This window comes from Myotis davidii, unplaced genomic scaffold (assembly GCF_000327345.1).
Source record: "Myotis davidii unplaced genomic scaffold, ASM32734v1 scaffold125, whole genome shotgun sequence".
Lineage (NCBI taxonomy): Eukaryota > Metazoa > Chordata > Mammalia > Chiroptera > Vespertilionidae > Myotis > Myotis davidii.
In genome coordinates this window covers 7,367,640-7,389,836 of record NW_006299390.1, presented here as the reverse complement: position 1 = coordinate 7,389,836, position 22,197 = coordinate 7,367,640, and the positions used below count along the sequence as shown (strand labels likewise).

Sequence of the window (22,197 nt, the reverse complement as noted above, 5' to 3'; positions counted from 1 at the left end):
CTTATCACAAATCTCTCCTTATGTCATACTTCGCATTACCTTGTGAAGTACAGAAGGCCACCTTTCTTATTAATTCCCATTTTACAGAGGGCTGTGGTACTCTGCATGAATTCGCGTGTAAGGTTATAAGTACGAGTGCATCTGAACGCCATCTTCCGTTCAGCCTAAGGAACCAGTTCTCTGCCTTACATCCGCGTAGCTGTATAATCTTGCACGAGCCCTTCAGTCTCTCTGAGCCTATTTGGAGTCGCCCCAACTGTGTTGAGATATCTGGCCACTGGAAATAGACGTTCCTCCTGATTGGAGTCTATGACGTATCGCACTTCTGCGGAAAATACAGGGGTTTGCAGCCCATTGTCAGACTTGCATATAGTTTTTAAATGAACAGGAGTTTGGATGAGTGTGCCTGTCACCATCTCATGTCTTCCGGCACCTCATCTCACGTTGACTCAGCCTTCTCTCCTCTTAGAATTTGCAATTATACAAAAAAATGGTACTTTTATATCAAATTGATTTGGCATTATACACCTGCTGAAATGCATACTACATGGGTCTTACTAGAGACAATGCATTTATTTCTCTTAATTTAAATCCAAGGAACCACAAACACACACTCAAAGGAAACAATCAAAACACACCTACCTGTGCATATCTGTACTCCTGTGCAGGTGTACACACACTCACACAGAGAGAAAGAGAAAAGCAAGTGAAACTAATGTATTTCAGTCACCCATAAGAAGAGGCTACTTAAATAAACTAAGGAACAAACTCAAGAACAAAGAGACAAAACATCTACAGTGAGCGAGCCTGGGTGTGTAAGGCCTAAAAAATATCCTGGAGAAAAATGGCTCTAAGTTAGATGCTAGGTGCTACCTAGGGGAAGGAAAATTAATGATCATTGAAGAAGTTATCTAGAACATAGGTCTTGAACCAAGTGGAAATTATAGGCAGTGACAGATACCATCTCTTACATGACAATGGGAGTTCCAAACAGGTGTGGCAATTAAGAGCATTGCAGGTTAAAAGCTCAGAAGAACACCCCGCTGCCCCCTTTACATAGCAGGATGTAATAGTGCAGGGAGACACTAGGCTGGTGAATGCCATCTGTGTGGTCTTGTGCGTTACCTAAGACAATGGTTTACCGACATAATTAAATTATTATATAGAAGTGAATTCTTCACAATGATTTGTTAATTTTTTGAAGATTTTTCAGAAAAGGAAATAAGATGTATCAGAAATTAGATTTTTGGATATTAGGAAATTCTTTTTTAATGTTCATGACTTAGATTTAAAGAAAGAGAAAAGCATACACCATTTAAAAGGTAATATGAGCCATTTCAAAAGTTTATTGCTGTTTGGTGATGCTGTATTATATATACCCAGATCTTATATTGCAAAAAAGAGTTCAAAACAGTCCCTCCCCCTTTTTATTTTATTTTATTTTTTGTTTAAGGTTTCCTTTTTTCTGCAACTACTTCAATACTTGTTCTAGAGCCAAAATGTATATTTAGTGTTTCCAAATGACCAGAAGATGGCAGTGTTTCAGAATTTTCCATGTCATTCCCTACAAAGGGAACCATAGGCCATCTATCCCAGCCCTTATACCTTCCAATCACAAAAACTCAAAAAACTAGATGAAATCTAAAAGTCAATGATTACAATGTACAGCCTACTTGAGTGCCATATTTCCATGTCCCTGGCCTCACTGTCCATAGAATGTGGTCACCTTATAGGAACCTAGTGGTACTACTCATCAGCTCACTCTCAGGGGACAAATAACTTCTCCATGTGGCCAGCCATACTGTAGTCCCCACTGTGACTCAGAACAGAAATGAACTGGAAGGCTTGGCTTTGAAATCTGACTGTCGTTTTTTGACCTTGGACATGTTAGCCATTCTGTCACGATACTCGATCTCTAAAAGTCCTTCATGATTTCTAAGACCTTTTCTGATTTGAAGAGCCACAATTGTAGTCACCTTTCAACACTTGCCAACACCAGGGATGCTTCAAACACTCCTCTCACTGATTCCAATGCACTCACACTGAAGCAAAAGTAACTAGGGAGCTTGCTACACAAAATAGGTTATTTGGCATAACATTTAGAAGATAAAAAAAAGAATGAAAACCCAACTCTCCATGCAAAATGATGGAGAGTTTTCAAAATAAAAATATCACTCTTAGGAAAATATTTTCATTGTGACAATTCTGATAAGAAAAAAGAAATAGCCATCGGGCTGCCAGCATCTTGGCCATGTGGTTTTGAGGAGAAGGTAAGAATCTGGGACTTCTCAGAAGCAGGTCTGGGAGGAAGTAGCAGAGCTGTAAGGCAGGTTTCCATGGAAGAAAGAAGAAAAGGTTAAAAGACACCTGCCTGAGAAATCAGTTTCTTTAAAGAGCTTCCCAGAATCCCAGCTCCATGCTCTCCACTTCCACCTCATTGCTATCTACATGCCAGGAATGCTGAGAAACGGAGTTTCTTACTTAGACACATTGCTGCCCCTAAGCTATTGGAATTTGCTAGTAAGAATAAAGGGGAGAAAGATAGTGAGTAGGCAACTAGCAGCCACTGCCATGCCTATCAGGAAGGGGGTCCAAACCCATGGCCTGGTGGAGAGAGCATTAGGCTCCAACTAGCATTTGCATCACTCAAAGTCAGATGGGTAGGGATGCTGAGGTTTTAGGTTATGGACCCATTCAAAGCAGGGTCCAACCTGGGCTGGAAAACAAGAGATAGCCGGTAAGAACTCAGCACATCAGCAGAATCCCTGTCAAATGAACTGGGCTCGGTGGCTCTAAGAAGATAATTAAGAAAGGACACCAAGGCAGAAGCACAGACATGCAGAGAAAGAAGATGTAGAGGATGATTCCCATCAGGAGTGATGGGGAGCAGGATTGGGGGGACAGTCCAATCCTAGATTCCACTTCGTGGGGGGATGGGATGCCCACCTGTGCCTGCCTCGTTGTGGATGGCCTTCTTAGCTGCCTGGAAATGGTCCTCCGATTTCAATCATCAGGGACTATGGTGAAGCCAAGCTAAGACTAACAAAAATTTTCTTAGAAGACTCTCTAATTAAACATAACCATCTGAACAGATGTGTTCAATGTTATAGAGACTTAGAGTGAGGCAGTACTCAGCAACAAAGTGAAATGAGAAAGACTCCACTTTTCTAAATGCAAGCCATATTCTAGCCCTCTGCCCTCCTCTCCTCCATCTACCACATGGATGAGGAACGTCTGGCCCATGGGCCATATAAGGCCCAAGAAATCATTTGGTCTGGCCCTGCCAAGGCGTTAGGGGTGAGTTCATTAAACGTTTGAGCAAATGCAGCAGGCTAATTTTTAAGTTGATAATTTTGTATGGCCCGCGAATGATGTTATAAATATCCAAATGGCCCTTGGCAGACAAAAGGTTCCCCACCCCTGCTCTACACTCTCCCATCCCGGTATCAGCTAGTCCTCCAGACTGTCTTCCCAGCTCCAGGACAGAATGTCTCCAGGGCCATCCAACAGCTTCTACCCTCCTGTCCCAGCCAAGCACTGCCTCCAGCTGCTGGGAGAAGCCCAAGGCCGGCCTTTCCCTCTTCTCTTCCCCACACATTAGCAGTGGGGCAAAGCGGTGAACCCGGTGGGATGGCGGGCCCCACCCTGGCACCTCCTGCGGTGAATCAGGACTCCCTCCTGAGCTCTCTGCTGGTTCTCAGTACACAGCCCTGGAGATGGAAGCAATGAGGACGCTCTGCCAGTGTTTCCGGGAGCACTTGGAGGAAATGGAAAAGCACCTCACAGGGCAGCAGGCCCTCTTTTCCAGGGACATGTCCGAAGAGGAGAGGTAATTATCTGAGGGAGCCATAAGAGTAAGTACCAACCCCACACCTGAAGCAGAAAGTTGATCAGGGCAGGACAGATGAGCGCCCCGGAGCGGGGCTACTGAGAAACTGGCCAGCTTCTCCTGGCTCTCATGCTTTTCTTCTCCTTTTCTAAGTGGGAGTCTGTGAGAGCGATTTGCCAGACAGCAATGCTTACCCTTGATGGCCATGGCTCTCTGAGGTCAGAATGCGGGCAGCAGCTGGGAAGAGGGGGCTAGCCAGTAGGACATCTTTAATCAATGCCAGTGGGACTTGTGTAAATGCAGATGTCGTAGTTTTGGGGGTTTTGAAAACCTGCATTATTTTCACATAGATTAAAAGTATGTGATCCAAAAGTAGATGAGTAGTTGCCTGAAGCTGAGGGACTAGGGATTAGCGGTACAAGGTCATGACGGTTCTTATTGGAAGATGCACATATCCCAAAACTGGATGTTGCCAGTTACACAGCTTAGCAAATTCCCTACAAATCATTGAATTGTACTCTTAACATAGGTAAACTTCATGGCAGGTAAATTATCCTGCAGTGGAGTTATTTATAAGAAAACCTGCCCTAGGAATGTGCCCGTGTCTGCAACTGATACAAATGAAGAAGGTGACATTCTCCTGTAAGAAATAGCAAAGGCATGACCTACATTTTGGGAGGAGCAGTGGGAGATGGTCCTTGGATGGGGGTGGCTGTGGAATTTGGTTTTCTATTATGTGCCTACAGGAAGGAGGCCAAGCAACTGCAGACTTTACGCAAGGCCCTGCAGCAGCAGGTGGAGGAGCTGGAGCTGCAGTTAGGAGACCGGGCTCAGCAAATCAGACAAGGGATCATGTTGGTACGGCACGCGGGGGTGTGGGGCTGGACTGTATCCTGCCCCTGTAGGAGGGTGTGTTCGGTGAGAAACCTGAGTGTGCAGTCATTTCCGACTCCTGAGTTATGTGCCAGCACCTTCATTTTCAATATAAAGACATTGCCATCCAGGAAAGTACATTGCTCTGCTCAAGGCCAAGTGGCTGGTGAGGGTGACTCAGGATGAGAGCTCGGGGCCCCTGACTCCCATGCCAGTCTTTCTCTCTGCCCTGTAAATTCCAGACAAGTATTATTCGCCCATTTTCCAAATGAGAACAAGAAACACAACTTTGGACCGAACACGGGCTGAGTCCCCGCCAGAATCTGCTGCTGGCCAAGCCCACGCTAGAGAATTCACCTCCTACAAATGCCTTCCCACAGTCTAAGTTAGGTGTTTGGTGTAAATAAGGTACATTGTCCACTCTTTCTGTCTCTGTTTTTCTTTTAGCAGCTTGATCTTCTCACAGGAGAACAACCTGCATACGATACAAACCCGCACCCTTATGACTGGACAGAAGAAAAGAATGGCCAGATTTCACACACCCACATCCACCCAGCCATGGCCCCTGGGGCTGCCTTTCCTCCGGACGATGGCCAGCAGGCTCCCTGCTCAGGTAGGACCCATCTGGCTGCCTTCCTCTCCCACCCCACCTAGGAGAGCCGCCCTGGCATATCTCCTCCAGCCCAGGAAGAGTAGGTCCAGCCCCTTGGTCAAACTGTCCTGCTGGAGAGAAGGACACCAATGTCTCCCTGTAGATCAGAGTGTGTTTGATGGCCCTCCTGCAAAATGTAAGAGCACATTCTAGCCAGAGCAAGCCTCTCTCAACTTTCCCAGAGGAGAAGTATCTGTCAGCCTTTCATGGGCTGTTTTTTTTTTTATTTTTAAACATTCCACTCGATGGCTAAACCCAGGAGGAACTCAGAATCTTTTAATTTCCATTCAATACAGAATAAGTGAGCACCTACTATGTGCCTGGCATAGGTAATCTGTGCTGGCCAACATGTATACAGTAAGTCCTCACTTAACATCATCAATAGGTTCTGGGACTTTAAGCAAAATGTCATATAATGAAACCAATTTCACCATAGGCTCTTTGGATAATAAGAGTTAAGATCCTATGGCATTTAATCAACATCTTTATTGAAATATAGAGAACTGCTTTGCTTTGTAAAAAACAATGTTATGCCCTGGGATTTCTCTTCATTATGCTCAAAGTGAGACACATCTACATCTGTCTATGAAAAGTCACAGTCCACTACATCAGATAACATTCTCTTTATAAAGACACATGTTAAGGACTTAATTATGTCTACTGCCACCCGCCCCCCCAAATTCATATCCTGAAGCTCTAGCCCCCATGTACCGTAATGGCATTGGGAGCTAGGGTGTTTAAGGAGATAATTAAGGTTAAATGTAGTCACAAAGGTGGGACCCTAATCCAACAAGACAAGTGTCTTTATACAAAGAAGGAGGCACACCAGCGAGCCCTCTCTTCCCATTTCCACAGGGGAAAGGCCATGCGAAGACCCAGAGGAAAGGCAGCCGTCTACAAGCCAGGAAGAGAGTCCTCAGCAGAAACCAGCCCTGCTGGCACCTTGATCTTGGACTTCTGGCCTCTAGAACTCTGAACAAGTGAACCTCTGTTGTCTGAGCCACCTGGTTGGTGATGTTCTATGATGGCAGCCCAGATTTCAGTTCCGAGAAGCGGGGTGCTGCTGTAACAAATGACCTAAAAACATGAGAGTGGCTCTGGAGCTGGGCAAAGGGTTGGGGCTGGAAGAGTTTTGGGGTGCCTATCTCTTCAGAACAAGCTTTCCCTGTCTTTGCTGGGTGGTGGTCTATCCTGTTCAGTTCTCAGTGCCTCGGTATGTTGCTTATGATGAAGTCCTATGCATCATAGGTCACAATGGGTCCAATCCTTTATATACAGATTGAAAGGATCCCTTTCTCTTGCTAGCTCCTTTCTGTGAATCCCCCCCGCCCCCACCTTCTCTGACTCCCACGAGTTCCTTTTCCTGGCTCTGCCTACAGAACCCTGGTTTTAGCATCCATGCACGATAATGAACTTCCTGAAACTGGGTCTACCTCAGGGAAAAGCAGCAAAACAAGAGCCTGCCGATTCCCCATTGCTGGAGTTGCTTCACCCGAGGCCACCTCCACGGCTGCTGCCATTGCCACTGCCATGGGGATGCCATTTCCTTGGGCATGCTGAACGTAGGGCTTAGAGGGGAGAGATCTCTTTTCCCATCAGCTCCTTCCCCAACCCTCTAGCCCAAGAGAGAGGATTTTTCTTGAGTTTTTCCTTTTCTGTTTCACAGTTTCAGGAATCTAAGCCAGAAAATAGGGGAGGAAAGAAACTCATCTCCAGGAGCTAGTTCTTTGAGTTTTTTATTCTCTTCCCCAGTTGACTTGCTATTACACACTTTTAAGAGTCTTCAGGTAGTTGCTCTGCATATACTGAATAGGACTTTTCATTATAATCAGTGGGAAAGAGAGGAGCATTTACTCTATCTTAATCAGAACTGAAATTTGCCAACCTAAAGTGATATAAATATTCGTATTATCATAAAAGATGCTCAATGTAAGTCAGATAGAAGAACAACAAACATGGTAAAAATCATTATCCCCATTTTAAAGATGAGGAATCAGAGACTTGCAGGGACTAAGTGGCTTGCTCAATGTCACACAACTGGAAAACCAGGTCTGAGCCCAGGCTGGCCTGACTGCAGCACCACCACCCCAGCTCTGCCACGTGCCCAAGTGGGGCGAGAGGTATAGACGCTCGGATTACATGTGAGGATCAGGCAGTCGTCCTCTCTGAGGCCTGTGCTTTCCTAGCTTTCAGCTTCGATTAGGTCAAGTTGAAAGATGTGCTTATGCACAGGGCAGGTTGGGATTTAATATCGCTTTGTGTTGGTTATTGGGCAGGTGTTTGTTTAAAGAAAGTGGAAACAGGTGTGTGGGCCCTGATTCAATTACATGATGGAGGGGAACACACTGATCCATGGCCATTTTCAAGGAGAGATGCTGATTGTGCTAATTAATCATTTGTCTGTCAGGACATAATAGAAACTGATGTTCCAGTTACCATTGGAATGGAACACAGACTCACGTGTCTGGCTCCCCAGCAACCAGATGCAACTGTTTATGATGACAGCAATGAAGATGCAGTACCTGAATCCTCCTGGATTACCAGGTTTGAGATGATTTGAAGGAAAGGTGTTTTATAAACTCGTGCCAACAGCACGGGACATCATCCAACCGGAATTGTCTCTCAAAGGAACTTTTCCCTTCAAAGAGATTTATTGAGACCTTTTAGGTCAGGATGGCATCCATCCCAGAGATGGGGCTGAATGGAGTACTTTCCCACGCTGTGTGGCACAGCACTCAATTCACCTCACCTAACCAAGACATCTATGCTCAGAATGGAATGTCATCATAATTCTGAGTGGTCTTTTAAAAGCATAAATCAGATACTTTGCTCTCCCACATAAGAATCTCCAGTGACTTTTCAGTACATTTATAATTAAATCCCGACTCTCTACCAAGATCTACAAAGCTCTACACAACCCCACCCTGCATCCCTCTGTGACCTCATATCATACTGCTCTCTCCCTCTCTGTCTCTCTCTTACTGTGATTCAATTTCTTGGATCTTCTTGCTAATTCCTGGTCACCTTAGGTCATTTTTACTTCAGGAGCATTTTGGGTGCTGTTCCTTCTTTGCATTTGCTATTCCGCTTTCCCCAAATATTCAGAGGGCTGGGATCTTCTCATTCGGATTTCTGTTCAATGGCACCCCTTCAGAAAAGCTTCCCTTAACAACCCTATGCGAAATGGGGCTTCTTCCTGTACACATTTCTATTTATTTTCTGCCCACTTATCCGGCTTTGTTTTCTTCATAGCATTTATTATGTGGATTTTTATTGCTTTATTTGTTTACTTGTTCAGTGGCTGTTTCCCTTCCTAGAATGTAAACTTTATGGGGAAGAGACTTGTCTGTCATCATCTTTCCATATTTTATCCCCAGGCCTAAAACATAGAAGAATTTGATGAGTGAATGGACAAGAGAATTAATTCATTCATTCGTGAACATATCAACACTAATAAACATTGGGTATACGTAAATAAGACATAGTCTAATCCATCAAGGAATTTTCAGTTTGGGGAGGAAAACACACATAGCTAAGAATCTCTTCATGTTACTTCTTTGTTTATACCTTTCAGAAACTCCCCATCAATAGCAAGGTTTTTGAGTCTAGGATCATCAGTTTCACCAGGCAGTGGAGACATTGAAAAAAAATTATTAGGACAACATGGCAAGTCTTTAATAAAGTTAATTCAACCTAAGCAATAGTGTTCTCACTTTGCTTCAGAATTCACCTCCTTTTAAGTTAGAGGAGTTGTCTCTTGGTTGCAGGGAAGCCAGCCACCAAAGACCATGTATTTTATGGTCTCGCTGATATAAAATGTCCAGAATAATCAAATTTGTAGAGACAGAACATAGACTGGCGTTTGTCTAGGGCTAGACAATGAAGCAAGGGAATGGACATGACTGCTAATTATGGTACAAGATTTCTTTTGGGGGTGATGAAAATATCCGGAAATTAGATTATGGTGATGATTACACAATACTGAACATACACTAACAACCATTACATTGTTCACTTTCATTACAGTGTATGTAAATTATGTCTCAGCAAAGTGCTGAAAACAAATAAGGCAAGCGAGCACACACCTGAGTCAGGTGTCTCCTGAGAGGAAAGGGCAAGTCCATCACCTGTATCTGCTGGGACTGAATTTGCCCAGAAAGAAGGTGCGGGTGGAGCCAGCGGAGGAAGGAGGAAGTAGGGACCAGGTCCGGTAGGGGCTCTAGCCATGGCTGAGATTTGGATTTTATTTTGAATGTAGTGAGAAGCCATTGAAGGGTTTGAAGTTGGACAGTGACAGGATGTGGTGCATATTAACATCTTATAAGAATGCCTTGTATGTGGTTGACTCCAGGCACAAAAGGATGCAGTGAGACCTACTATAGTAATATGGGCAGCACTCAAACTGTAATAGATTTATTTTATTCTCTTTCCTCTTCTTTTCATCATAAACAAAAAGCAAGGTCACTTTATATTTAGCAGAAAACTCCTCATGAATTGTCCCAGAAAAAGACACTAGCCAAAATATCCGAACCCCTATTAACCTTTAGTACCTTAAACAAGCCGTACATCACTGGTCACAAGAGAACAATCTATTAATAATGAAAAATGTAGACTACTCTTATGTAATTGGTCCTTATAGAAATGGTATTATCCTAATTTAGCATCAAAACCTGCTTTTCATTCTAAATAGCACTATCAGAGTAAAGCACAGGCCACATATTTGTCTATCAACTCTATACCAATTTCCTGGCTCACAGCAGCCAATGGTTTTCCTACATCACAAACCAACTACAGTCTTCAGTGCTATATTTGGAAAGGAAACAATAAGGCATCTGTAGAAAAACAGCATTTGCATTAGACCCCGCTTCTTGTCTAAGGGTTATTTTCACTGAGCAATCTCAAGTGGGCGGCAAAGAATAGACAGGCTTTGTTAGACCATTACTCATGTAATGAGATTTGAGGTCCGCTATTCAACACATTTTTCAATGGGCACTTTCCCCAGGGCTGAATTGCTGCCTACAGACAGTTTGATTATCAAATACAATTTTAAAATAAAAGAGTACAAAATGCCCCTTCTCTTCTCTGGCCCCCACCCTTCAGAGCTTGTCAGTTTATCTCATAGAGGAAGTTTGCTCAGCCAGGGACTACCTCAGCTTTGGAATGCCTGACTCCTGTAGCCATCCTCCCTCCTGTGACAGGTCCCACGCTATTACTCCAGTTGACCCAGGTATTTCTGTCAGGAGCCAGTTGACCTTGAAGTATGAGTGATTTGACACCTTGTCTTTCAGTCAGTTCCAAACATTCATACACCACATGCCCACTTCTCCATGAAGTTGAGCCAGACCCATTGGGGATTGTAATGATCCTTCAAGAGCCTGTTTATCAATTAATACCTGCTCCTGCTTTGGCCCAATTTTCTTCCAGGTTCTTTCCTTTATGATCCTGCACATCTGACTGTGACCTCTGTTTTGCCTCTCATTTCTCTAACTGGTCACTATTGACCGTTAGAGTTTGGATTCTAGAGAAACCATGCTGCCCTTTAAGAAAGACTACAGGTAACTAGAACTTCAGGCCCAAGCCTTGTGGTTTTTGTGGCTTCTCTTGCTTGTTCTCATTGTTAGGATCTGCAGTTTTCTGCATCTTAACTGGTAGCAGAAGCTGCTCCCCATCTGTGGATGTAATGAATACATATTGAAGGTTCATGGTGCTATCGCCTCTTACTAGATGTTCTCACGCATGATTTTCAAAGTTCCACTGAGTCACCAAATATAGATTTTTGTCTAAGTTGATCCAGGAGGTTCCTATTTGACAAAATTAAACCTGATTTTATCATTAACAGGAATTTGAGGGGTGGGTATATGAGGTAAAGGAAAAGGGAAGAGGGTGAGTAGGTGTCTACTATAAACCAGGCACTGTGTCACATACCTTTATGCTATTATCTCTTTTAAAACTCATCACAACTTTGTAAGACAGATATTACTATCTTCCTGTTACAGGTGGGAAAATGGGGTCTCAGAGATTAAATCGTCTGTGGTCTCCCAGACTGTAACTAGATATGATAGCATCTAAGCCCAATTCTCTATGCTTTCAAATCATATGCTTTCTTTCTTAGTATAGTATACGCTTGAGACAAGAATGTATGTGGGGAACAGGGAGGAAATTATGTAGGCAGAGAGGAGAGGTAAGATGGGATCAGATCAAGTGAGTTTTGATTGAAGGTGTAGGTAGATGCTTGAAATTGACCTCAAGGGCAATTGCTATCAATTCAGGTTCCTGGATTGTGATGGGAATTTAAGAGAAGTCTTTCTGGAAACACTGACGGACATAAAGGCTAGCTGACTTATTCTCCCTACAGTGTGCCCCCCAAATGCAAACCCAAATGAGCGTGCAATCTAGCAATAACCGTGCACTTGCTTTGCAAATGCAGCTTACAGGCTGATCCTCTCACCTTTCCTTCAGGCCAGAGGTCACCAGAGCTGCTACTGGGTAGGAATTCTAGAGCTTCCCCGTCGGGCCAGTGTGTGCTGGACAGACCAGAGGAGAGGCCAGAGCTCTGCAGCGGCCCTGGCCAGAACCTGGGAAGGAGTTTCTCACCGGCTTTATGAATGCAGTCATCTGTGGCGTGTAATTTCCTTGAAACCAAGGACAGAGTTATAGCCGCTATTTTACATACATGCTGGGTATGAAATTTGCTTTCACATATTCCTGAATTGTGTGTCATTTTTCATGTAGTCGAAACCAAAGAGGAAAAGTCCTAAAAGTTAAAGAAGATTTTTTCCACACCATAAAGACCTTAGTCAGTACTTTTCCTTGTGCTCATAGAGAGTTAATGAACTTATTAATATTTTTGTAGCACAATTCAAACATGATAACCCCTCACTTAACTACCTTTGAGCAGCAGAAGCTTTAAACTGCGTTGCACATTCCTGAAAACTCCGTGTGCCCTTTGGGGAAATAGATGTGCTTGCTTCCTCCATGTTTAGAGGCCCCCATAAACAGTGTGTGGAGGCTGCCACCATTTCCGTCTGGTAGTCCCCTCCTGGTTTCCTCCAACTACTTACAGGAGCACTCACAGTCACATTGACAAGCTTTGGTGATGCGGTGGGGATTAGGCTCAATGCCTTTATGTGCCGCCTCTCTGGTGGTGGAGAGTTCTCAGAATCCAGGCAGCTCTCAGATTTGGAAAATTGTAACAGCTTAGCTGGAAGGAAGCAAGCATGGGAAAGAGCAGTGCATTCCTTCTCCGCCGGCCTTTTTATCCTCGTGTGCTGTGAGAGGCCACAGGGACAGCGTGCCCTTGATGACTTAGGGCTGCATGGACAGCATCATTCCAGCATGCTTCTCATCTGTAGCGCACTGTCTTAATTGAGCGTCAGAGAAGCCATGGTAGAATTAATATTCAAGCAAACCTTTGGGTTAGTAACCGACTAGTAGCCACATGGCTCCCTTGCTGTCCTGCTGAGTGGTGATCACTCTTTTATACAATAGCCAGATGTCCAGCTCTGAAAGAATAAACTCAGCTTGGTTTTCGAGAGGGAGAAAATGATGGGTCAGATCTGTTCAAATGCAGGAGAACCGAAGAGCATGAGGCAGAGACCACCAGTGCAGAGACCACCAATGCAGGGACCACCATACCATAGAGTACTTCTCAGCAATAAAAAAGAATTACCTCTTGATATATGCAACAACCTGGATGAATCTCCAGAGAATTAAGCTGAGTGAAAAAGAAGCCAATAGAAAAGTTACATGGTATATAATTCCATTTATATGATAGTCTGGAAATGACAGCATTATAGGAGTAGAGGACAGATTAGTGGTCAGCAGGGGTTAAGATGGGGCAGAGAGAAGAGGAATAGAAGAGGGAGTGATTATAATAAAAAAAGACATGGGGGAGCCTCATGGAGGTGGAAGTAATCAGTATCTTGACTGTGGTGGTGGATACATGAAGCTACACGGGGGATAAAATTGTGTAGAACTTACACACAGATACACACACACACACACACACACACACGGGGAAAGATTGGAATAAGACAAGTGAACTGTAACTGTAACAATGTCACTACCTGGTTGTACTATAATCTTACAAAATGTCACTATTGGGGGAAACTGGGCATAATATAGAAGGGGTCTATCTCTCTGTATTATTTCTTATAATGGCATGTCAATCTCCACTAACCTAAAGTAAATTAATACTATTACCCCTTATTTCAGTAAGTATCTATTAAGTATTTGACAATTTCTGAATATTAAATTTGTTCTATAGCTTTATTTCAATTGGATGAAAATACAGATATCAGAATTTAGTACTAATGAACTCAGATAGTCTTCTGTTATGAAGGACTAAAATGTGGTTAAAGCTTCCCAACCAGAGACTTAGACACTTATTCACCAGAAGATACTGATCTGAAACAGTTACTTCTCTCTCAGGGCTTAAGGAGACAACCAAAGAGATCCAGCAAGATCTCTGGGATAAAACCTCCTGCAAACGTTTACTGTGTGTCTTCTCTCTCTCTCTCTCTCTCTCTCTCTCTCTCTCTCTCTATCCAAGGAGCTGGAGCCCCATCACCCACCTACACAGACACTGCCTTAGACTCATTTTAGAAGGCAGATATTTGAAGGGCACATTTTATCAGCTATTGACTAAAATAAATGGTCTGGAAATGTACATCACTGTGATCACTCTTGTTCATTAAGATGGAATATCTGAGACTAAAATAAAAGCATATTCATTTAAAGCGAGTTACCATTAGGCATCCATCGGCAATGCAGCCAGGAGCCATTCATTCAGCCACACATCTGAGGGCTCGTGGACCCACAAATCATGCCATGGACACATGGCTCCTCGCACTTATGCTGGGAGCACCGGAGGCCAGGGGTCTCTGACTTCCACACGGCACATATGTGGCTGTTACTGAGAGCTCTCCGAGGTATAGATTTACATTACCATCTGCCAGCGAGTTGCTGTTTACATCTGCCTGAAAGGTGGGGGGAGGGTTGGGCACAATCAATCAAAGTGCGCATAGAAGAAGACCCTGAAAAAAAACACCCGACAACAGCCTGAACTTGGGAGATGTGCACATGTCTATTCAAAGGGGAAATAAGGAATTCAGACTCTTCTCTCTTTGAAAAACTTCCTTTGAACTTGGGAAATTAAGTGACAAAAGAGCGTTTCAAAATTCCTCACACAGTTCAGCTTCTCTGAGGAGCCTCAGAAGGAATCTCAACATTATATGCCTTAAAAATAATTTAATGCTAAGTGGGGCTGATAAAAATCTAAAAATTTAACTCTACGAAAGGCTCTGTTAAGAGTTTGCAAAGTCAAGCTATAAACTGGGAGAAAACATTTGCAAACATATATTTCTGATAAAGAACTCGTATCTAGGATGTCTAAAGAAATTTGAAAACTCAACAGTGAAAAAAAGCAATCCAATAAGAAAACGGGTGAAAGACATGAAGAGACACACCGTTCACCGAAGGAACATACACATGGCACACAAGTATACGAAAACAGGTTCAACATCATCAGGCAACAGGGGAAGGCAAATGCGCCCCACAGCGAGACACCACCTCACACCGATGAGAATGACTTACAAAAACTGTAACAACACGGACTGCTGGCAACCAGGCGGAGAAGCTGGGTCCTTCATAAAAAGTTGGTGGGAACAGGAACCAGGAGCCACCCTGGGCAACAGTTTCTTACACAGTTAAACATGCGAGTGCCCTAAGAGCCAGCAATTGCACTCTGGGGCAATTATCCAGGGAAATGAATGCTCATGTTTACACTAAAGCCTGTACGTGAATTTTCATAGCAGCTTTATTTGTAGTCACCAAACACTAGGGACAGTCAGGTGTCCTAGAGCAAGCAGGTGGTTGAACTTTGGTGCAGACCATGGAATACTACTCAGCGACAAAAAGAAACAAGTTTTTAGCACATGAGATAAATTGGGTGAATCCCCAAGAATAATGCTGAGTAGGGGGGAAACACAAATCCAAAAGGATACCTCTGGATGCTGCCTTTTATATAACATTTTGAAAGGACAAACTTATAGAAATGGAAAACAGATTAGTGGCTGCCAGGGGTTAAGGAGTGGGAGGGGCAGGGAAAGGGAGGTCAGGGAGGGAGAGGGTGGGGGTGGCTATGCAAGGCCGCCATGAGGGATGTTGTGGTGATGTAGCTGTTTTGTATCTGACTGTATCAATATCAATATGCTGGTTGAGATAGTGTACTATAGGTTTGCAAGATGGTACCGTTGCTTAAAGGGCACAGGAGCGCTCTTTATTATTTCTTACAACTGCATGTGAAACGACAGTTATCTCGGAAAAGGTTTAATTTAAAAAGAATTGAAGAGTTTAGGAAGAAGGTGTATATTTCCCACTTGTGTTTGGAAATGAAGCTACTGTTAAGCCACTGGCCAGCCAGGCTGTTGATGAGAAGAGAGGAGTAGGCAGTTTGGCACAGAGCTGATTCCGGGAACTGGCCCTCAGCACCCGAGATCTCCGTCCTGTCCTAGGCAGAGCATTACCTTGTGGCGGCCTTTGTCTCTCTTTAAGGGTCCACTAAGGACCAAGACAAACTGGAGCCAACAGGGAAGCCCCTGCCTACCGATGGGTTACCATGGCCTCTGAAGAAATTCTAACCCCACGAGTCAACCTTGGGTGCGTGTATTAGGGTCCAGCCCTGCTATTTGGGAGGCTGGCAAACGGAAAGGAGGCATTGATCATTCAGTACCAGGGACTAGAGGTCACTGAAGCCCCTGAGAGGTGTCTCGGGTCCTGCCCTGTGTGCATCCTCGGGAAGGAAAGGAAGGTTGGGGAGCACCATTGGTGGGTGGCCTCTTGGCTGCCCTCAGGTGTCCCAAGCCCTTCTAGTCTGGGCGGATGCCTGCTGACCTCTCGGACTCATCACCCTGCTCTCGAGGCCCAGACCAGTGACTAGGAGCTGCTGAGCCTCCTATCAGCACAGGACATTCCCTCCAGTGAGTTTACCCCAGATGGGACCCTTCCTCTCCATCAGAGGGCAAGGCGCACCCCCACCCTTGCTTAAACACCCTTTGGTGTTTGGAATGCCCTCCACCCACCCTGGAGGGCATTCCTCAAATTGGAGCATTTGGGATCATTCCTTTGGAGGAGCACATTGTTCCTGGGCTCCACGCCCAACCCTTACGGTGAGGACTGCTTTCTTTGCTGGCGATTTCTCTCTGAAATGCCCTCTTTGGTGAACAAGACTGTGAAGTGGTTCTGGGCATGCATTCCAGCATTCGCTCACCCAGGTCCAACGCTAGCCCTCCCATTTCCTAGTGGGGAGACCTTGGGCAGAGGGCTGATGAGCTCTGTGCCCCAGCTTCCTCATCAGAGGAATGGGGATGATGGCAGCTGCTAATCTCACAGGCTGTGGTGAGGATTAAATGAGCCCACGGGGGTAAAGAATGCCCAGCACCTGGGAAGCCTTAGGTAAATGTCAGCGGTTGCTTCTGTCTGTCTTCTCCGAGATACCCCCTCCCAGGCCGCGGTGTGGGAGTGAAAGTGCTCTGAGTTTAAACTCAGGCCCATGTGAGGGTGAGAATGAGCTGGTGTGCCTTCAGGACTAGCCACTCAACCCCTCGGTGCCTCAATTTCCATATTTGCAAAGAAAACCTGCGATGTAGGGCTGTCCCAGGGATGAAAGGACCCGGCTGGTCGGCCTGGACTTGTCCAGCCTTGCACAAGAGGTACTCCCAGCACAACTGTGGGCGTTGTGCTGTTGTCAGGGGCAGTTATTTCCGTTGGGAACCGTGGCTGTGAGATGAGTCCTCTTTCCCGCTCCATCCCCCTTGCCCTGCGCCGGGAGAAAGGGAGCATCCCCATGGCAACAGCAGCAGCTGGTCCCTTGATAAGAGGAGCTGGAGCCGGGCAGCAGCAGCCACTGCAGGAGGAGCCACAGCCAGAGGCGGCCCAGCTTCGGGAGGAAGCGCGCCCTCCCTATCTGCACTTCGCATCCCTGTGCCTGCCCTGACAGGTAAGTGCTCTGGGTTTGCACTCTGAGAACTTTATGGGGAGAAAAACAAGTTTCCATAAGTTACGGTTTCTTTGTTGTTGCTGGGGCAACGAAGGCTAGAAAGTCGCTGGCCAGGTTGGGGGTGGGGGGGTGCTTTCTGGAGCGAGGCTAAACTGGGACTAAGTGGGGATCCGGAAAGTCACCACTTTCCCGTCATTTTCAAGGGCGGTGGAGTCCTGAGATCCGTGCGAACCAGGGTCCTTGCAATTTAAACTGTGAAGTTTCCAGATGAACAGTGGTGTGGCTGCAGGTTCACACAGCAGCGTGGGGAAGCTTACCGTTCAAGGCTGGGGAGAGTGAGCTTAGCAAAAATCCTCGCCCTGCCCTACTTCACGGAGAAGTCACCCCTCCAGAAATACTGCACATTTAGGTCTTCTAAATGAGCAAACTTGACTTTAATACGTGGTACTCTTCAACCTGAATTCAATCCTCAGGCTACAAAGAGAAATGACAAAGGATATAAATTTTACATGACCTGAGGGTCCTTTAACCCAGCTCCACGTTGGGCTGGGGACATTACCTTGTCACTTTTTATTCCTTCGAGTAAATCCAGGCCTGATGATCTGGTAAATTCTTAAGAATGTCCTTCGACTAAGCGGAGTGTCTGCTCGCTCCTTCCTGCACATCAGTATCTCCAGGCTCCTAAGGCCTTGCAGTTGGTGGTACCTTGCATTGTTCTGATCGCGTCATTAGCCTCATCTGGGCCAGAGACGGGAAGAGAAGATTCCACTCGTTCGTTCCGTTTAGACGTACCTGTTGTAATCACAAGGGGAGATTGACAGAGCAAAGAAGGCAACTGGCATTTCTTTTTTTTTTTTTAATGTATTTTACTTACTTTAATTTGCTTATTTTTCAGCACAATGCATCATAGTAAACAATTCAGATCAAGACATTGTTTATATAATTTATAACTTACCCATAATGCATCCATATTATTAAATAACATCATCTCTTATATTATTTTAAACATATAATTTGTTTATATATACACTAGAGGCCTTGTGCACAAAATTTGTGAATGGTGCCATCTGTCAATAAAGAGTGGACTACTGGCATCTAATAGTGACACTGCAGGGAGAGTGCGATAGCGCTCCCAGCACTTTTGGGGAAAGACAGGTGGAGTGTGATCACAATTCCCAGCACTCTAGAGGTTCAATATATAAAAATCAACTGGCATTTCTTAAAGTGCTAGTGTGCGTGCTGGGGTCTGGGCTGGGAGCTTCACACACATTATGCTGCTAACACTCTCGACCCTGGAGAAGGGCCACTATCTTGCCCATTTTACAGATGTAGAAACCAAGTTTCCAGGAGTACGTAGAACTTTCCCAGGTTCACCCAGCTAGAGAATTGCACAAGTAACCCAACATTTGTTTCCACTTCATATCACCTTCCAACACCAAATGCTTGCCATCAGTGAGGACTTTCTTGCCCGTGAATTAAATGATGTATGCTAACAACCAACTGAGAAATCTGCTCAGAGCTAAGAGAAAAGACGAAATGCCCAGACTAGCTTCTGACCTCCAACTGACTGGCCAATATTTTTTAGCTGCAGAAAGAGCACCTCTGTCTTCCTGAAGGAGTAACTCGCTCTGAGCTGGTGGAGGCAGGCTCCCCCACATGTGTCCTCATGCGGTGCTCTGGGTGCCTGTCCTTCTGCAACTTTGTGGGTGGGGGTCCCTCCCTGGCACCCAGGGCCCTGGATCTCTCATTCCTGTTCTCAGAAGAGAAAGGGACCTATGTAATTAATAACCATTCTCTATGCAGCATCAGTTAATGTCTCTTCTCTCAGTGATATTTGCTTCACAAGTATCTCTCTGTGGGGAGAGAAGGGTGTTTGTTTGTGTGTGTGTTTTTTATCAAGTGTAAGAATAAGCAAGAGGAAGTTGCAAGAGTTTAGCATCAGGATCCTGAAAACTGCCTCCACCTCCTGGCAATGATGTCCCTCGGTCTCTTGTACATGCCCCACCAGACCACCCCCATTCTCTCAAACACCTTAGACAAAATAATACAGACCCAGAATTATTTTTTCTCTCATTGAAAAATCTGAAACACTTTGAAAGCCAAAAGCTTTCTGTTGTGGTTCAGTTCAACATAAATGCAATTGGTAGGAAAACCTGACCTGAAAGAATCTGAATTATTTCATGCTCTTCAGCTGTATCATTTAGTGCAAATATTCATATTTTTGCTGCAGAAGTAATGCATGTGATGGCGGTGCTTGCTGAGACTCTCGGGGTGTTACCTCATACCGATTTCCTGATGTCCACAGCACACGGGCCCTGGCTGTTCAGATGAGGGTGGGCGGGCTGCTACTGACAAGCACAGTGGTGGTCCAAGTCATCGCTGTGTGAATGTCAAAATTCAGAGACCACACTGAACCAGTAAGTCACAAGACAATGTTAAAGGGTCACAGACCTTTGTACTAGAGAGCAGCTATGAAACTCCCCCAACCTTAAGGCCCTCGCCCTCTGGGTGTGAACCTGAAGACCCAGGGCAGCAGGTATTCAGGTCTGAAAGGAGCTGATGCTTCAGGAAGATTCCAAATTACAGCGAGCTGTTGGGGGAGGTGATGACACCTTCTCGGGGCAGCATGACAGCAATGTCCCCTCGCTGATGCTTGAGGTTGAGACAATAGAGAGAAATGCACGCAGACCAGGAACAGGAAGTTGAGACATTCCTTTTCTCAGTTTAAGAATTAGACTAGTTCCTGTCCTACAATGGCTCGGTCCCACAGAGCACCCTCCTCTCGAGGATACACAAGGAGAGTGGAGAGAGAGGGGTCATCCCATCCTAGCATTCCACAGGCAGGTAAAATGATGGTTACTAATAAGGTGATGCTGGCTTCTAAGTATCTCTCTCCTCTTCTTATTTGTTCTGGCCTTCGTGTGAAGGTATTCTTTTTTCATTTTTCGTTTTTTGTTTTTTTTGCCAAGAAGACCATAATGACATGATCCATGATAAAAGTGTCTTCTACTCCATGAGCAAACACGTCCCCGCCCAGCTGGGGGTATTTTCCGTAATGGGAAAATCTCAGATCTATCAGGCCCCTAGCCAACAGAGGCTTAACAATTCACCACCATCATTATTTCAGTTCCACTGATTTAAAATACTGCTGTTTCCCCCCAGACACCAGGTGCTATCCTGGAAGGAAGCAGGTGCCAGGTGTGTGACTAACCACCGGCTGCCCCCACCTTAACAGGGACTTCTGATATTTGTACAGTTCATCTCCCAAGGGCAAGCCTCTCTCTCTCTCAAGCTCAGTACAACGATAACCGTTTTGCTCAGATGAAGGCTGGTGGCCTCATGGTTCAGCATCTACATGAAAATGGAAGATTCAATAAGTTCATAGAACTTCTCAAGTACACACCTGGTCTTCATTAGTCGGCTATTTAGTGGGGTGTAGGCAAATGAGACTTACCAATGGCTGCCACTTACTCACGTGCTACAGTATGCAAAGTATGAAATTGTCCTAGTTCCTCTTCAGAGTAGCTCTACAGGATAGACACTCTGATCTCTATTTTGCAGAAAAGAAAACTGCGGGTGAGAATGGGGATGGGGCACAAGGGGAAATATGTCCCTGAGTGCCAGTCAGCATACTACACAGGTGCTAGGCTTTGCAAATCCTCTCATAGCAGCAACAGCTTGTTGGGAGGAAGGGCATAGAATAGATGATGCTATTGCTCATTGACTCACTTACCCTCACTACATGATTAAAGTTTTGATATTCTATCAAAGTCATGTAGCTTTTTAGTGCAAGAGCTGAGATATAATCTAGATCTATTTGAAAGCTCCAGTTTAAATTAAATAACCATCTACTGGGCACATAAGAGCAGTCTTATGATCTAACTACAAAGAACAGTTTACTTTGGGTTGCAAAGAAAGAGGGGTATTATTGTCAGATCGCACCTAGAGTAGAAGGTAGGAGTCCTTACTTCAAATGACGACTCTGACTCAAACTCTGTAACTAATGGAAGCTCATCTTTAATCTCTTCTGGAGAATGAATATTTTGACCAGGTCCTCTCCATGGAGTGATTTTCAGCACAAAGTCTATGACAGGGCTAACATCTTTCTGCCCAAAGAAGAGGAAGATTGGTTAAGCAGATGCACAGGCCATATTTGAGGCTGTAACTTTACCTCTAGACCTCAGCACTGAGCCCATTCATCCTGAAAGATGGCCCCATAGCTTTCCTCTGCACTCAAGCACGTAAGGGCTGGCCACCCAACTTAACAACATGCTTCCTTATGGTCCCAGGGAGTAGGAAGTCTGTATACAAATACTAAAGACAATGGTATAAATTGATCTCTACTGAGGTCACTTGGTACAATCAGTCTGCTCAGAGTGACTCTAAAAGCCAGGCTCGAGTAATCCCTTAATGGCTCCATCTGCTAAGCAATGATCTCAGCCTGTAGGGGGAGAGGCCCTCCAGCCTCCCACAGAAAACTGGCTTATTCCTCATAAGACAGTAGAGTTTGAACTAATTCTATGAGCTAGAAATGTTAACATAGCTGGTGCATGCGTTCCTCTGCATACTAAGGGTCTAGGAATATCATGAGGACCAATGGATCATCTTAATCTTATTCCTCTCCAACTGTTCTTACTATGTTAGGACATGAGTAATGAGTTATCTGAAAGAAATTCAAGAAACAGAATATGGTAGACTCTAATGAGAATTTCCTATAAATCTCAACTAATGCATTTCTCATTCAGACCTGACACATGTCCATTCTGGATTTCCACTTCTCCTGGACAATGTCTGCAACTAATAGCTTTGGAAAGTTCAATGGCTCTGTGGTCTAGGAAAGACGGG

The 22,197-nt window shown here is 44.8% G+C and overlaps 1 protein-coding gene across 1 annotated transcript in view; it reads left to right on the top strand.

Moving 5' to 3' along the window:
• Positions 1–14,036, top strand: part of CCDC129 (coiled-coil domain containing 129) — a 57,732-nt gene extending 43,696 nt beyond the window's left edge. The window contains exons 11-14 of the mRNA XM_006774953.2: positions 3,702–3,829; positions 4,576–4,687; positions 5,150–5,315; positions 6,210–14,036. Of these exons, the coding sequence (XP_006775016.1) occupies positions 3,702–3,829; positions 4,576–4,687; positions 5,150–5,315; positions 6,210–6,301 (498 nt within the window). The 3' untranslated portion in view covers positions 6,302–14,036. The remainder of the gene's footprint in view (positions 1–3,701; positions 3,830–4,575; positions 4,688–5,149; positions 5,316–6,209) is intronic.
• Positions 14,037–22,197: the final 8,161 nt, after the last annotated feature.